General features: G+C 34.3%; 1 protein-coding gene across 2 annotated transcripts in view; it reads right to left on the bottom strand.

Moving 5' to 3' along the window:
* Positions 1-18,681, bottom strand: part of MED13L (mediator complex subunit 13L) — a 294,657-nt gene that overhangs the window by 247,476 nt on the left and 28,500 nt on the right. For both annotated transcript variants that reach the window (XM_040619888.1, XM_040619889.1), the window contains exon 2: positions 11,945-12,182. In XM_040619888.1, the coding sequence (XP_040475822.1) occupies positions 11,945-12,182 (238 nt within the window). The remainder of the gene's footprint in view (positions 1-11,944; positions 12,183-18,681) is intronic.

Raw genomic sequence — 18,681 nt, 5'->3', positions numbered from 1 at the left:
TGATAAGCAACAGTCAGATGCAGATCCTGCCTACCATGCAGCCTACAGAGAGTCTTCCCTCTAGTCCTATTCAAAAACTCAAAAAACCCACCTACCTATGAAGTCCAAACTCCTTGGCCTAGTAAGCTCCATCACCATCAAGCATAAATAAGCATTTTCAATGAACTTCTCATCGTTAACTCTTCCTAAATAGATATTCCAAACTCTCCTACTCTATATCCTTACACATGCAATTCCATATACATGAAGTGTGCTTGCCCTAACATATGTCCAAACATCAAAATTCTACCCATTCTTTAAGGCTCAGCTCAAGAATCAACTCTTCATCAAGGCCCTGCCTCCTTCTGTATAAATGAAAAAATACTGTGTGGCCCCTCTTAGGACATCTGTAATAATACCCTATGTACAAATGCTATCTCCCCTATCTGTTAGCTTCCACAAAACAAGAGTATGTTTCTGATTCATTTCTGTATTCTGCACAGCACCTAACAGAACGCAGGCTCAATAAAAATCTGTTGAATAAATACATGGTGGTAACTGTAAATATTAAAGATTAAATAGTGATAACACTTTATGTTTATAAAGCTCAAAGAATGATTTTAAAACATCTTCTCATATATTATTTTATCATTGTTAGGCGATACTATAAATTTTAATGTGTGGGCAACTGAGCCAAATCAGTAGTGACCTCAGGACATCCCATGAAAATGTTTTTGCCCCCTGAGGATCTTCTAGCTCATTGCCTCAACCATACTGGGAATCAAACTGCTATCTATGCATATCTGGACTAATCACTGATAATACTATGGTTAAGTCATTTAACCTTTTTTAATAAAATGGTTATGTGCTTACTGAGGATGGGTTGGGGGCAAGGGGAACATACATTCAAATGTGTTTGAGGGCTCCGGCTAACTGAGTTCTGGTTAATGAAGGCTTTGCTTTAGCAACAGGGATAATTGCCCCAGCCACGTCTGCTATTCAAATCAAGAGCCCCTCTTTGTTACACTCTTCATGAAACCAGTAAATGGCATGATAAATTTTTCCATAATAGAGTCACTGTCAACAAATGTTATTTCCTCCCTAAACAATCAGAACTGTATATAGTTTTTTCCCAAGGATGTCAAGGCAAACGTCCTTTCCACTATTAATATCTACTAGGTGACGTTTAAAATAAGTTAAAAATATAGTACCTGCAACCGACCCAAGAGTATCTAAATTCTTCTAATTTAGACTAAATATATTTCAGTGTAAATAACACGCCCTCTTATAAAGAGTAAACATTAAGACTGCTATGTTTAAGTAAGTCCAAGATTACCCGGGAAAAATAAAACATTTTTAATGAAGAAACCTCATCTTGACAAGGTTCTTCACACTTCCTGATTCAGGGAGTCATTCCACAAATACTTGTATATTTCCTAATGGTGTCAGAAAGTAAGCCTTCAAGAAGATCAGCAAGAAGTCTTATCTCCCCCAAGGGTAGCAAAGCCATAAATAAAAGCTATTTTTTTAATGGAAGATATTTTACATATGATATATTAAACAGGGAGACAAAGTTCCCAATAACAGATTTGTGAATGCTCTAACCTTTACTTTACCATTCTATACATGCAATCGTTTTCAACACAAAGATACTTAGTCTTCATCCAATTTTTATCTTATTCTTAATTTTTTTTTTAATCAAGATAGTTCTGCTGCATAATTAACTACAAACTGCAGGGTATTATTCTGCCACAATACCCTGGCAACCAGCTCATATTCAGTTAGACTATCACAGCACCAAAAAAAAAAAAAAAAAAAAAAAAAAGAACTAATTGTATGATCATGTGGATATTGTAGAAGCCCTTTAGTTCAATCCTAGATGGGCCTCAAGAGGATAATGCTTATTCTGTTGAACTCACTGCCAAATCACAATATGAAAGAGCCAGTATCTAAACAAGACCCAATTATACAAAGAGTGCATTTTATCAATGTCGGGTTTATAAGAAATAGGTATGTGGCCCAGTACTTGTAGAAAATTGTTCAAAAATATTTACACAGATGGAGCTTTAAAGGAAATTATCGAACACTTTCTAGCCATAATGATATTCAATGAGCATCTATTCACGTAGTATCAGGACAGCATCAGTCACAAAAAGAGCAACAGAGTCTAATTTCATAATTCTCTAGTATTTAAAAGGGACTGCCAAACTGTTGGGAACTTTTGGGATAGGGGAGAAGCAGTATATTAATGTATTATTTCTACGATTATGATATTCTTTTAAAAGAATAAAAAAAAAATCTTAGTTCCCAGTGATACTCATGGCTGAGTAAATCTATACCAAGTTCTAGCTGACATTTGCTCAAACACTGTAAAACAAAACAGAAACCATCTGTAAATACTTTCTCAAACTTATTCATGAATGTTAAGCACAGACACCTATAAATTGGTTTAGTCTACCACACTTTAAACGGGTCCAGAATAAGTAAATGGTAGCCTCAGCAACCACCTCCTCCTTCGCCCAATAGTTAACCTGTTCTTTTACTGTGATTTTTCAAAATACAAACCTATAATAGATCTATAAAAAGAGAAGGGAAAAAAACACCTCAATGACAATAGAAACATAATTGTAGCTTTTCAGTTACTTCAATAAGATATTTCATAACAGCAAATGTTAATCCCATATAAACTAAATATTCAAATGGTTTATATTCATGTCAAGTTTCTATGACTCCAAAACTATTTTTATTTTATTTTCCCTTTATCTTTAGAGTGTGCTCAGTTAAGAGGATCTACACAAAATGTTTATAAGGTGATATTATTGGAACCAACATTTGCCAAGTGTCACAGAAAACGTTTAAAATCAAAAAAGATAGGTCCTCTGTCCAGTATTATGCAAGCCAGCATTCTTTCCGTAAGTACAGGAAATAGATCTGATTTGATATGAACAGAATTGGAATAGTTATGTGGGTTTTATTTAAAATGGTTTGGGAAACTTATTGACTCATTTTATATGGCACAATCACATAGTTTCATGTTATATACAGCTTCACAACCAAATAATAGCTTTGATTTTAAAAGGTACAAAATACGGGTCTGGGTTCCACCATAACTAGTGACATGATGAAGTTACGGGTTTTTTTCTAAGCTTCAGTTTCCCTCTGCCTGTGTTAATTTCAACAGCATAAACGGAAGAGGACATTCTCTGAGTCCGCCCAGTGATGACCTAGGAGATCCATTCTCACCTTCTTCCTTCCTTAGAAAATCCCAGTTTCACTAGAGGGACATTTTACTTCATCTCCTATATAAAATACTATAAACAGTAAAACTGACATGATGCCATCTGAATATGACAGCAATGAATTTGCTTGTAAATTCAGGTCAGTAATGTATTTGCTTGTAAATTCTGCAGCAAAAGGTGTTGTTCTCTGGATGTATAATTTTATATCTCTACCTCATTCAATTTTAATGTTCAAATATATAATTTTTTCTGGAATTAATTAGGCCATTAAATTCTACTCATAAAAACTTTTTCTCCAATTTGCCACATTCATATTCTTATGTTAACCTCCCTTAAAAAAGAAAACAAAGAAATTGTACTATGGGGCAAAGAAATCTTTATACCACTTTAATGTAGAAGAACCTCTTCTGAGTCTTTAAATTTTCTATTAAAGAACAAGATTTTGAAATACAACGTACATAAAGGGAGTGGGTATCAAATAAGCTATCCTTAAAATTACTAGTCTAAATACTTTTGTATCAGTCGCAATATATTCATCACTAAAATTACTTACATATAAAGGGGGGGGGGAACTGTAATACACCAAATAATAGTTTCTCTAACTTCAGGTTTATTTTCAATCCTACTTGTTCCAGTGCTGACTTTAATCCCTCATTAGTGGGGGTTTTACTCAGGTTTACTTTACACAAGTAGAGGACTTCATATCAATGGAAAAATATTGGACTGTAATGCCTTTACTTACTAAAACATAAATTCCCCCCTAAAAACGAACTGATTAAACTTTTCCCTGAAGCAACAATCTTTAAATTGTAATTTTTTACCAACTGTTTAATTTTCATATCATTAGAACATAAGCCCTTTACATGCTATTTCACCACAATCTCAGTATAAATGTCTCATTTTTCATAGAAAAAGCTAATTACACGGTTCAGTAAGTTGCCTGTGGTAACACATCGATTTTATTTACATTCCACAGTTAGACTTTAGCTTGTTCTCTCAATTGCAAGCACATCTAGCTTAATAATTCTATTTAATCCATTAGATCTTTTTCTGTTTTTCATATGAAAGAATTCTGAATCGTACCATAACTTTATGATATAAATGTGTTGCTTACAAAAGTATTAATAAGTATTCCATTTTTTCTTTTAAGGATATAACTTGCGATTTTCTATTAAATCTGTTATTTCAGTTAAATATGCACGGGAATCACTTGGATAATCATCAATGAAATGAAAATAGAACACAGTGTAACTATTTTGAAAGTCAGAAATTTTGTATCAAGACTTGAATAATTTAGGTCCAGTGAAAACCAGAAATACTTAGTTCATAAACTATTTAGAACTAGCTACCATTTTCCACTGAGTACACGTTTTCTCTAAAAGTGCTTGTTCTTATAAAATACAAATGTATTCTTCTATTACTGTATACATAATAACAACAAATACGAAAGTTAAAGTAAAATTTACTTTTCAGCAATGCAGTGTTAATCTCAAGAATTAATGCCATGTAATAAAATCTCCATATAAATGTTGATAGGTAAAATACTACAAATCTAGAATGCGGCAGAAAAATTCACCTGTTTTTAAAATCACCAGAATCTTATACTTGAAAAATAAACCCAAACAATAAATCCAAAAAAATTATTTTCCAATTTAATCAGAGATTAATTTCAATGAATCCTAAACTGACCACCAACAATGGAAAAAAAAATTTATATACATACACACACACACACACACACACCAGGTGAAAAAAGGGATCAGATGATCTCTTTGGAAGAAATTTTGAAACTGAACGATATTTTACCTAGAGATAAGTTCATTCCTGTCAATTTTATATGTAAAAGAATCAGCACTTTCACAAGAAGCAATTTTTTTCATTTCAATTGAGAATAAAGCCATTCACAACGTTGACTGAAATTATTTCATTTTGTCAAAGATAACCATAAATCAAAATTCAACTGAAAATTCACAGACTGTAAGATACAGTAGCATATTCCTATATACTTAATTATGATTTTAGAAAATTCAATGTCAACACTTTCCTTTTCAGTGTGCTCAGCAATAAGGCTATTAATTTTCAGAGTTTGACTTTACCGTCATAATTTGCCTTGGTTAGATATCCCATGCTTGTCTTCCTTCTCCTCTCCTCTGTTCCCCTACCTTTCCTCTTACTCGAGAATGTCGTCTTTGTTTGATCTCTGTTGTCTTTAAATAGCTCAAAGTTAGGTTTTTCCTCAAGCCAGAGTGAATAATGGGCTAGGGAAAAGAATATTCACCATCTCAAAGTCTCGCCCCAAATTTACCTAATAATTACAAAAAGAAAAGGGTATCTTTATATAAGAAAAATCTGGTGGACACTGAACCAAGTAATCAAACTTCATAAGATCAATATAGGGACAAATTGACATGATGTGCCTCTGATGGGATGCCACAGAAGTACTCATCACCTACAATATTCTTGCCAAAAATGTTTAACCTGAATCTAATCATGAGGAAACAAATTCAGAATATGAAAAATTTGACAGGACAACAAATTACATCAGTATCAGTGAAAATGTCCTACGTTCTCATAGAAGTTACATGATGAAGTATTTAGGGGTAAAGGTTCATGAAGTCTAGAAATTACCTTCAAATGGTTTAGCCAGAAAAAGTTATATGTGTGTATACCTGCAAATATTTTTCAGAAGAAAAAGCTGAGGAGGGAATTAGGTTCTGTCTTGGAGATAGCTAAATAAAGGTTATATCAATCCCATCATTTCAGATTCTACATTATAATCTATATATACAGATCATAGTACTAGCAAACTGGCTCTGCATTTTCTTCTCTCAACCTTCCTCCATCCTTACAAAATACCCACTTCTCTTTCCAGAGGCTTGTAATCAGTTTGGTGGTATATGCAACAGTATTAGAGTATCTTAAATTATCTTACAATGGTCACTATTAGAACGCAAGATCCCTTTTTTCCTAGCTCTCTAATGTCCAATGCTGTTTTTGCAACTGCCCATACCTCCTGCCTTAGGTGGCAGCACTCTGAAAAATAAAAAAGCAATCCTTATGACTATAAATGCAACAACAAAGAGTACTAACTGCCAATCAGCCTCTACACTGACAGTAAAGCCAATTCCTAAGGCTTCCAATATGATATTGGGGCAATCATTTTTTACAGGTAGATGTATCCCTATTATAATTTACATTTGTCTACTTGTAATAATCGAAAGGGAAAGGGACAGCACAAATTTTAAAATTACAGACACTGCATATTTACAGCTAGGTTTCTTTATAGAACATACGCAAAATAAAATGGATATTTAATGCCTTATTTTTAACTAGGTTTCAATCTCCTCACAATATCAAATTATTTAAAGTTTTAAGTGTATTTATTATAAGTTAACCTTCTGAGAATATAATACTATACTATGTTAGAACTATGTAAGGTGGGCCTCATTCATTCACTCATTCAACAAGCATTACTAAGCACATACTAGGCCATACATAATACTCATCCTTCTGGACCAGGGACTCTTAATGCTTTAGGTCAAGCCATCTTTAGTTCCTAGAAGCCTGTATTTGCCCATTGTGCCATTTTGGGGTTTCACGATAGCATGTCTTTCCCATCACTGACTAATAAGCAATGAAATGGCCAGAAGATTGTGTTTACAAAATAATTTTGTTTGGTAGATTAGAAAAGTCAGTTTGGCATATGATATTAATCTCTGAAATTCACACTGGAAATGTGCAAAAGAATTTAGTCCAGCAAAAAGAGCAAAGGTATAATAAAATTGGCAAAGACTATTAATAAAAAGTTCAGTATGTAATCACCGCTGTTTTTTACTTAAATAAATCTGCACCTTAAACTAAATAGAATGTTTAAGTTCACAGCTCAATTTAGAAAGAAATAATTTATTACAATATTATTGCCTTGCTGCTCATATCCACCTTGTATATTATATTCCTAATCATGTCAGAACCTTTCCTGATCAGAAACCTGTAAAAATTCCTCAAAATCTAACAAATTCGGTACAAATTCCTCATCCTTACTTCGTGCACTCATTATGGCCCACTTTCCCAGACTTCCAGTCTCTCCTGACTTTTTCACTAATAGTTCCGGACAAACCTGCTCTTCACACCGTTTATTCACTGCCAGGAGGCCCTTTGTACAGGTTACTTCCTCTAACAAGGACAAGTTCCATCCCAACCTAGGTAGCTCCTACTCATCCAATAAGATGCACCTCAAGCCTCTGGGCTTCCCATCATCTCCCTATCCTATGTTTCCCAAGACTGAATCCGATGCTTCTGCAAGATCCCATTTACAGCTTACTTCATCATTCCATAATTATGGCTTCATTTAGCTAACTCCCCAATAAGACCATGAGCTCTTTAAGCATAAGGACTCATTTTACATAACCAGGACTAATCACAGCTCTTGCCTCACACTAGAAGCTGAACAAACAGACCAGAAACCAAGAAGGTTATCGACCCTTGGCACTAGGGCTCACAGTGTTCCTACTGTAAGTTTACGAAACACTTGTGCGCTGGTCCTAAAACTGAATGTCTGCCGATTAGGAAAGCAGTCAATCTAGTACATTTCTCTTACACAGGCTTTCAGTGTTTCTCTGCACTGTACATATTTGTGTGCTTGTCTTATACCCTTTATAGACTCCAAATGTTTCAAGGGTAGAGATTACATCAAAACACTGTAACTGGACGCACAGATACAGGTGCTCATGGATGGACACAAGAAAATACATATACAGATTTGTGTTCAGCCAGTGCCCTGCTTCAACACCATTATGTGGAGAAGTCAGTAAAGTTACAAACCTACCTTACAGAGATCCAAAAGAGTTACATTTTAAAGTTCTGACCTCTTCATAATGCTATATAAGGTTTATTATGAAATTAGGTATAGCAGAAGTCTAGACAATTTTCATATGTACAGGGAGGGGTATCTTTGCTGCTCTGACATTTTATTATTCTCTTACTCTACCCAAATTTTAAAACTCAAACTCAAAAATCTGATTACTCCAACCCAAAAGTATACTTTAAAAGTTAGTATTTTTTTTAAGATTTTTATTTATTTGACAGAGAGCGAGAGAGAGCAAGCATAAGCAGGGGGAGCAGCAGAGGGAGAAGAAGCAGCAGCAGACTCCCCACCGAGCAGGGAGCCCGATGCCAGGCTCAATCCCAGGACCCTGGGATCATGACCTGAGCCAAAGGCAGATACTTAACCAACTGAGCCACCCAGGTGCCCCTAAAAGTTAGTATTTGTGGAACATTAGCAAGCACTGACTGTTCTATAGAACAATCATTTAAAAACCGTCAAGATGTTTTAATTTTGATCAATGAGTTGTCAGTGTAGTAGCAACAGCAAGAATTACAATTAGCTGAACTGTTCTCTGTGCTGTTCTAAGAGCTTTAATTTTTGTTATCCTTATTACCCAATTTACAGTGAGGAAAGTGAGGCAAGGATAAGTTACTTGATCAACGATACACAGCCAGCAAGCAACTGAGCAGGGATTTAAACCCATCCCATGCTCTGAACTACTATGCCAGGCAAGATAAACAGCAATTCTCCAAATACAGGCCCAAAAGTGTTTATCCAAGTCTCAGGGACAGGCTATAAATGTATTTTCGTGTTCCCTCCAACTATTTCATAGATACTTCAAGCATTTAAACAAACAAAAAATCTAGTATTTTAAAACTAAACTGTGTGTCTATCCTGGAGTATTATTCTCTTTCTATAAGGATACTTTACACATTAAATCAAAGATGTTTGCTTTGGTGTTGTATTGCACAGTGAGGTTTCTCAGTAGTATCCTATTTGGGGTACATTGTAAAGACAAAGGGAACTACCAAATAACATATTCAAAAAGCATTTTAGGAAAGAGTAAAATGTCCTTACAAAAAGAAAATGTTACAAGTAATGGTACCATCATGCATGCTTAATGTTTACAGGGTTCTGTTAAAATTTATTTTACCTAAAATGAAATGACTCTTACATATATTAAAGATCAAAAGAGATTCCAAAATATCTTCACTTTGTATGACCACCAATTAAAATATTTCCTTTGTATCTTTTTCTCATGATCACTCTACTTGTCATATTCTCCCTCACTTGAAACAAAGTTGTCCTTATGCCACTCATTTTTTGAATGAAGTTCAAATACTTTCTAATACTAGGTTGAACCATATAAAATTACCCTTTTCAATCACATTTACCTATGGGATGGACACTTCACAGGTTTTAATCCAGTAACTTTCCCCAATTCGACATATCAAAAAGAATAGACATACTTAACAAAGTTATGACTGTTCCATCACTGGATTACTTTCCTGGTGGCACACAAGAGAATAAACAGCTTACACTGTTTTCAGACTCAATAGGAAAGAAAATAAAAATAAAAAATAATCATTCTCATGAGAAAACATTCGCAATATATTTTAGGTGAAAAAAACTGAGTTATGAAACAGTATGATATCAATTTCATTTACACATAAAAATACCAAATACTAAAACTCTGTTTTAGGGGCGCCTGGGTGGCACAGCAGTTAAGCGTTTGCCTTCAGCTCAGGGCATGATCCCGGCGTTATGGGATCGAGCCCCACATCAGGCTCCTCCGCTGTGAGCCTGCTTCTTCCTCTCCCACTCCCCCTGCTTGTGTTCCCTCTCTCGCTGGCTGTCTCTGTCTCTGTCAAATAAATAAATAAAATCTTTAAAAAAAAAAAAAACTCTGTTTTAGATTTCAGAATTTTTGTTCTCTTCATTTGACAACTCCGTTTTCCTAATTTTCTAATTAAAATGTAGTATTTCTGTGATTTGTAAAAAACAGTTCAAAGAAAGTCAATCTTTCCTTATTCTTTACCAAAAAGATACTTCATACATCAATGAAATATGTTCAATCTAAAGCAACTATAAAAATTTTACATCTTTTTGTTAGTAACAAAGTCCGTGAGAAATAACACAGTACTTAATTCTAAGAACACTAATTATGTGCTTTGTTGGTATGGACAAATAACTTTATACGTCAGATAAATAAGTCTAATTATCAGCTGCATTTGGTTTCATCATTATTATAAACTGATAATTTGTGCTGCTAACAAATAAAGACCAGACCAAAAAGTTAAGACATAAGGTATCAATATGGAGTAGAGAAATGGAAGGAGATTAAGAATCAGAAATAATCATGAGGAATAATGGATGAACAAACAAAAATGCTATATTCCTCTACTACATGTGTAAAAAATTTTAGAACAAAAATATATGTTTTGATACTTAAATGGACAAACATAAATGTTATAATTATCTTCTAGGTGTACCTTATTTTAAAAATCCTGATAAATGGAATCCAGATGTGGTTAAACTTATTTTACCTGAGTTGCCTGCTAACTACATGAAATAAGCTTTGATATGTATATAAGTTCTGAGATTCTGCTGATTAACCAGCTAAGTAAGCAATCTTACCCAGACAAGTTTTTATGTTTATAAACCAAATACTCTACAAACTAGGGGAAGAAAGGTTTGTGTTGAATAGACAAATGGACCATAAGGTAAACAGCTCAATTAGTCCACTGCGGTTTACTGCCCTCTGGCTGTTGTGGCAAGGGATATCACAAATTAAAAAAAAAAAAAAAAAAAAAAATGGCTGCAAAGAAAAGCTAGGAAGGTATCAAGCAAAAGTTGGCAGGAAATCCTTTGGGCAAATTCAGACACCTTAGAATAGGCCCTCAAATATAAAGTTAGTTTTACTCCTTCCTTTAAAAAAAAAAATACTAAATATATCAACTAACATATCAAATGATATCTGAATTTTTTCAACCATGAACTAACAAAATATAGAGTAGTTTGGACATAATAAAAGTTGGCTCTAGGAGACTTAGGTCAAAAAGAGTTAACACACTACCCTAAGTAAGGACTGTAATTAATCTTGATTTAGAAAAATTCTTTAACATACTAGATGGAAACATTTAGGTAAAGAAGTAAAAAATTTTGAGCAGACATTCAAAGAATATTAATAAAATTTCCTCTGGTTATAAATCTGTGGTAAATACAAAAAGTAACTTAGAATAATGAAACTCTTTCATTAATTCAAAGTTTCCAGATATGAGATGTAATCTGAAGTTAAAAATTAGGCAACACTGGACCAAGTATTTCCTGGAATCACCTTATTATATAAAAAGCAGGAACAAAACAAAGGAAAACTTGCATATCAAAATGAGACCAGATTCTTTAATCTTTCTTCAAAATACTATCCAATGTCCTCTCATAATTTTGTCCAATAAGGCTTGTACTAACTTTCTATCATCACTTTATAATTTTCCACCAGAGTTCAGCTGGTAATGAACCAAAACAGCCACAATCCAAGAAAACACAATTCTGTTCATTTCACTGACTTGCTAATTACTCAATTCACTATCGTTTTAAAACAGTGCATCTTGTTTCATTTCTACCCCCAAAACACCTAGGAGACACAATATACCCTTTAGTAACAGTAGTTCACAGGTGCTGTTTCCTAGCATGACTGGGAAAGAACAAGAGATTTTGGAGGAAAAAAAAATGGGAGTGGAAAAAAGAGGGGTAAAAGTGAAGATGTTCCTTTTGAGAGACACACCCATTAAATACTTGGATTTTTCTCAGCAAGTCTTAATAAATTGTTTTTGAAATGTACTACTATTAAAAATATATATATATGATGCTAACAGTTTTTAAGAAAAAACAAAAAGCTTACCCTGCAGTTCATGATGTATTACACCCACTAGGTTGGGTTCGTCTCCCCACCAGAATATCCATAACTCTTTGCAATCTGGTTTGACATCACGACGCCATACACACAGCAAGTTGGCTTGCAGACAACGGATAAAACTTAACAGGATTGGATCATCTTGGGCTGGGGCTGAAATTATGGGTCCACAGTCCCCATGCCCTCCAAAATTGTACCTACGCCATTTGATTCCCGTGAGTTCAGCCTGGAAAAAAACAAAAAAATTACAATGATTTTGATATTTCTTCTTACTCACAGAACACTAAAAACAAGCTTCCATACGGACAAGTAAATTTGCTAAAATAACTATTTACATTATTTCACCTAAGATTTCTCTCACTGAATAATGTTTGTCAATCCTCCTTGATTTTTAAAGGGAGAAAAAAATTCATTTCTTCCTAGCAAGATTTCTACATACCAAATTACAACAGATGACAATTATTTCCAGTTGAACAATTTTTACCAAAAACTTACTATAAAGTCCTTACATATAAAACTATTTTCTGTTATTCCGTATTTGATTCATAAATTATATTTTGAAATCAGCTAAGAGTTTAAAAAATAAGTCTGTAAATGTGAAATAATTTCTTTCAAAGGATTTCCTCAATTTCTTCCCATGCAGAAGCTACAGTTTGAATACTCTTTAACCAGGAAAGCAGTGAGCCCACAACACCATAGTGCTTCATTACTAACACCAAAGCAAGCTATTAAGGAAACTGACGCAAAGTTATCAGCAACTTATGCATGTTCTTTAGCATGTAACACAAAAAGAAGCTTTGCTTCTAGAACAATTCCCTAATCTGCTTTTGTCTTCTGTTTTCTGAACACATTTTAAAACACCAACACTAAATCAACTGAGAGCAGAACCTGGATCTTTATTGCCTATATTTGTATTTTAAAATTTCATAAATCTTAGAGGTCTAAAGAACTAAAATTCAAAGATGTTTCAACACAAACAAAAGTTGAATTCCTTATTTAAGTAGCTATAAACTATAACTATGTATTCAAAACTGACAATAAAATGGATTCGTAACATAATTCTGTACAAAAACAGTCCATGTGTCCCTTACATTGGATCCTTACTCATGTTCCCCGCCCCACCCCCACCAAGTCAATTTCTGTCAATAGTTGTTTTTCAAAAGACAAGTACCACAGGGTAGAAAAATAACCATATCTTCTAACATAACTGAAACAAATTTAAAGTGCTGATACAATCACTATAATGAACACATTCAAGAAAAAAAAATATCAATTTTCTTCAATCCTAAACAAATGCTTACTTCAAAAAAAATGGTTCCAAAAATAATAATATCCAAACTAAAACTGTCTGGCATTTAGTAACTTATCCCTTCAGATTATGAGATATGCAAATCTAATCTCTAATGAAAAGCTAGTGTTGGTATCATTTATGCTTTCCTGTTTACGCCACTTTGTTTTCTCTGAGTATTAAAGTCCTACATAGAAAATGCGGTAAGTTCAAAATTAAATGATATAAATTAAAAGTAATCACACCAGGAATATTTTCCAAAATCACATCAAAAATAATTATTAGTGTCTTAATGTATGTTCTTCTGATTTTTCTGTACATATACAGTTGTTTTTTTTTAAAGATTTTTTAATTTATTTATTCAACAGAGATAGAGACAGCCAGCGAGAGAGGGAACACAAGCAGGGGGAGTGGGAGAGGAAGAAGCAGGCTCATAGCGGAGGAGCCTGATGTGGGGCTCGATCCCAGAACGCCGGGATCATGCCCTGAGCCGAAGGCAGACGCTTAACCGCTGTGCCACACAGGCGCTCCTGTACATATACAGTTTTTAACTTGGAACCCATATTACATGGTCTTATATCACGCTTTTTGATTTATTATAAATATTTCTGTATATTAATTATCCTTCAAAACAGTTTTTAATGTTTAATATTTAAATGTTTAATTATTTAATTATTAAATGTTAATATTTATTAACATTTATTGGAGAAAACATAATTTATCCCACAACAACTAAACAATCTTCCACTTTTTTCACTGTTAACAATAATACCTGGTGAACACCCTTGAACATTGTTACTTTCCTGATTATTTTCTTAGGAGACGTTGCTTGATGCACAGTTACCAAAGAATATGAATGTGAAGACTCATGGATGAGTGCCACCATACAGCTTTTCAATTAACAGTCCCACCAATACGAATAACCTCCTCCCACACTGCATATCTTCTTAAATACCTGTCAACTTAACAGGATGGTATGTCCCCGTACTAATAATATGCAGTCCTTCCTCGGCTTAGAGGAAACTATTATCATCTATTTCATCAGAAGTATAACCTGGGCCAGCCTCCAGGTTTGAATACCAACTCTATACTTACTAGCTGGAAGTAGCAAGTACTTAGCAAGTTACCCAACCTTTGTCTCTCCGTCACCTCACCACAAAAATCAGAATAACAGTATTTACAGAGTTGATCAAATAAGTATGTACATAAAATAAGATGATGCCTGGCATATGGCAAAAAATAAAAATGATACTGCTATCATTACTAATAATGATAGTACGATTTCTCTTCGTTCATATCCTTTTTGCATTTTTCTCTCATACAAGTTCCTTTATTTCTTCAAATAAAAGCAATGTATATGTATGTGTGTGTGTTTTAAACAGAAAGCCTAACTTCAATTTTTAAATAACTGTCAAAGAAGCAAACTAAATAAAAAGACTAAAAAGGGGGCAGTTGAAATCAGAAAAGTTAAGTAAAAGACTAACTTTTCTTATGATCATCTAAGCTAGTGTTCTGTGCCTATGGATCCAGGGGCTGGAGGGAGGAGAGATAAAAGATACCAATAAATATAAATCACTAATACTTACATTAACCATATGTAAAAGATTAGAAAATTAAGATCTATCAGAGATTTAAACATCAGATGAGTCAGTCCCCAAGAAATCTATGAACAGCAATTTGCTCACTAGAATACTTTCACCTGTAACATCCCGCACGGTTTAGCAAACAAAATATTTGGCTTTGATTCAGAAGAATGGTTTCCTAATCCCAGCACTTGTAATAACTTCCTATCAGTGCTTCTCTGGTCTCAGTGATAAAGGGAAGCCGCAGCCACCTGCTCTATATTCTTTATGGAGTTGTTCTAGCAAGCGATAGAATACAGACGCAAGTGACATAACAACAAGCCCACAAACTTAATCACTTTATAACTAATTCAGCCGGAAAAACTGGAAAATGTCCAATTATTTTAAAACAATTTAGTTCCTTTACCTTAAAGCTAAAATTAAATATCATTATACCAGTCTTCACTGGAAAATCTAACAATGAAACACCATTTAAGCCTAACAGAGATAACTAAGCATAAAGTGAGTGTTCAAAGACTTAGCTTTAAACGTGGAATTATTGTTTGATATGACCAAAGACAACTTAGTGATACCGAAATACTGTCCAAAAAAAAAACCCCTATCACGGATGTACATTCACTTAGACTAATACATGTCCTCATATACCATGATGATGTTTATAGTTAAAAAGCAATTCCACACAAACTTCTACGGACCAATTTTTGACAAAAGTATAGATCTCCAAGACCCAAAATTCTTTATCTAATGATTTCAAAATTGTGAAGCAACCCTTTAAAATATTTCTAGATGCAAGTTATCCCGAAATGCAGTATTTTTCACTGCCAAAGACAAACAATCCATAATTATATTTTAAATTTAAAATTACATGGCTTTTAAAATATAGAATCAAAAGGATGAAATCAAAATATACAAGGAACAAAACCCGCATGCACATATATACAACAACAACCACAACCATCACCACATATTCATCACCCACTTATTAATAACAGGCACACAGCAGGGTCTTCATATGTAATTTCAAACATTAAACAATATACTAGGATCTTCACATGTAATTCCTAATCTTCACAAACAGATAAAGAAATTAGGACTCAGAAAGATTAAATAATTTTGCTATAACTACACAGGCAGCAAATGGCAGATCCCAAATATAAGTGGATTTAAAGCATAAGTGAATTTAAAGCATAAATTCTTTCCCACTCTACCATGCTGCTTCATAAGGCTAATGGTAAAAATTAGCCCTAGAGGATTATAAAATAGTACAAAGAAACTGTCATCAACTCAATTTAGCAATGGCAAGAGCTCATGGCCATACTTTCTAATTTAAGAAAGTTCATGAATCTTTCTTTAGTCTTCCTGAGGTATTAAGAAAACTAGTACAAGAGTGCCCACACACCATCCCACGAATAGAAGAGACTTTTTTATTTCACTCAGATAATTATATGCCTTCTTTTACATGTTACCACTATAAGACTGTATCTACACAAGACAATTTTAGAGAATATGTATGACAAAACAAGAAAACAACAATTCTAATAATAGCAAGAAAGCCTAGAGGGAAATTTTCTCATCAATGGCTGGCATGTGTTGTACAGGTTGTCACCGTCCTCAAAAAATTGAACTTTACCAGTAGAGACTCCCCTGGCCTAAACAGAAGGCCACTACAGTCAGCACAGAATGGATGGAATTAAATAGATTGTAACAGAATCAGGATAAATACACTTTCTAACAGCAGGAATGTATTTAAAGAAAATTTATATTGATTCTTAATGTGCTATTCTTTAGGCACAATACATAGGAAATGAGCTGATAAATTCTCCCAGTGGAAGTCATTTATTTGAACTGACCCATTGCAATCAGAACCCACATGACCAACAGTATATACCTGCAGTGTGGCTCCTTAGAGTTAAAACTACATTCAGTGGTTACCAAACAGAGGAAAAGTAACGGGCCTTGATATGAATGAACTCGGGGTGTAGTATCATGGAAAGAACACTGGCTGGAGATCAAAAAATCTCGGTTCAAGTCCTAGTTTTTCAACAACTTACCTATATGATATTTGGAAATCTATTCCATCTCAGAGACCCTAGCTTCCTGACCTGTAAAGTGATCTGGTTGACCCAGATACTATAAATGAGTTCAAGTCTCCTGGCCCAGGCTAATTACATCCCTCTCACAAAGGCAACTTGTAAATGAGACTGAACCCTTAATTATATGCCTTAGAATGATCAGTAGGAATAGGAGAGCTGCCAGAAGATTTGAATTTTCAAGAAACAGGTAAAAGAAAGACTTCTCAAACTACAGAACAATTACCTTAATATCAATCCTGAGCAAGATTCTAGGATGGTATGTAGAAAAGGCAGCTGTGATCAACTCGGACTAACAGGAGTGCACTAGGAAATTCCAAATCTGCCTCACCTCACAACCTCCAGTGATAGGGTTACTACTCTAGTAGACCAGGAAAATACAGCAAACATATTAAATCATCCCTCAACTTGAGTCACAGAAAGGAAAAAAGTCAGGGATAATAGAAAACTTCTGTTAAAACATAACTAATCAGCTCCAGGTAAAGACACCAGGGTAAACACACACATCTGCTTTTGCTCTCTCTTAAATCCCTCTAAAACATCAGTAAAGAATTTGTTTGTTTTGTTTTGTTTTTCCCTTAAATCATAAAATCACAATGGTAGGTAGGAGAGGAGATGAGAGCATCAAGATTTTGAAAGCTAAGAAACAGATGCTCAAGAGATAAAGAAATTTATAACACCTAAAAAACTGAATCCTAGCTATGGAGAAAGGGTAGATAAAACACAATTTACAGAGAATCCCCTCAGCCTCAGGAATTAAAAATACAGGTATCTTTGGAAAGAGGGTTAAAAGGCAGAGAGGAGGTAAAATAAGGAAAACTGGCTGAAAGCCTGCTTAGAAGGCACTCAGAACGCAGGCACCCTCCCCACTGCCCTTTTATCCCATCAAACAATTGGAAGGGTGTTCTCTGGGGCCAGTAACAACAAAGGCTATCTGGACTGGGGGAGACAGGCACACCTGAAGGCAGGGAACCAGAATGAAAACAGTGCATTAGGTGAACATGTACAGAATGAAAGTCAAAAACCACCCTCTCCCATCATCTCCCTCTAAGCACCCAGAAGGCTGGCAACCAGTCTTTCATCCCCCAGAGACAGGCATCTGGAAAAGTCTTCTTTGGGAAATCTGACCGGCTCAAGAGAAAAGACATCAAAATATTGACATCAGAGGTTCCCCTTATAAAGAGCCCACCCAGATCAGTGAAGTGCACAGTAAACAAATGTCACTCACATACTCAACTTCCAAGATGTTTTTCAGTCCACCATTTCTAAACATGAACAGAAAACCAGGAACTACTAAATAGTCGAGGAAAAACACGAAGGAATGATAGAGACAAAAACAAATTGAAATAGAAACAAAAAGCAAAGTAACTTGGAGGAAACAGACTAATGGCAGAAGAAAAAAAAAATTTTAATCCATCATTAATGTTCTGAAACAGATAAAACCTTGCAAACATTAAAAAAGAACAGTACACTATTTCAGAAAAGAACAAAAAACTAAAGAGAGATCTTGGAAATTTTTAAATAATGATGCCAGAAATGATAAAACCCAATAGAAGGGCTGGGAGATAAAGTTTAGAAATTTACTTTCTCCCAGAAAGTAAAGCAAATATACAAAAATTAAAAATAGGGAGGGTAGGAGAGATAAAATTAGAGGAGCAGCCCAGGAAGTTCAAAACCAAATACAAGAGCTTTCAGAAAGAGAAAATACAGAAAATGAAAAAGAGGAAATGACTGATAAAATAATTCGTGAAAATTTCCCCAAAA

Source organism: Ursus maritimus, unplaced genomic scaffold, assembly GCF_017311325.1.
Source record: "Ursus maritimus isolate PB19 unplaced genomic scaffold, ASM1731132v1 scaffold_33, whole genome shotgun sequence".
Taxonomy (NCBI): Eukaryota; Metazoa; Chordata; class Mammalia; order Carnivora; family Ursidae; genus Ursus; species Ursus maritimus.
The sequence above is the reverse complement of the archived record's forward strand: the minus strand, read 5'-3'. Positions and strand labels throughout refer to the sequence as shown.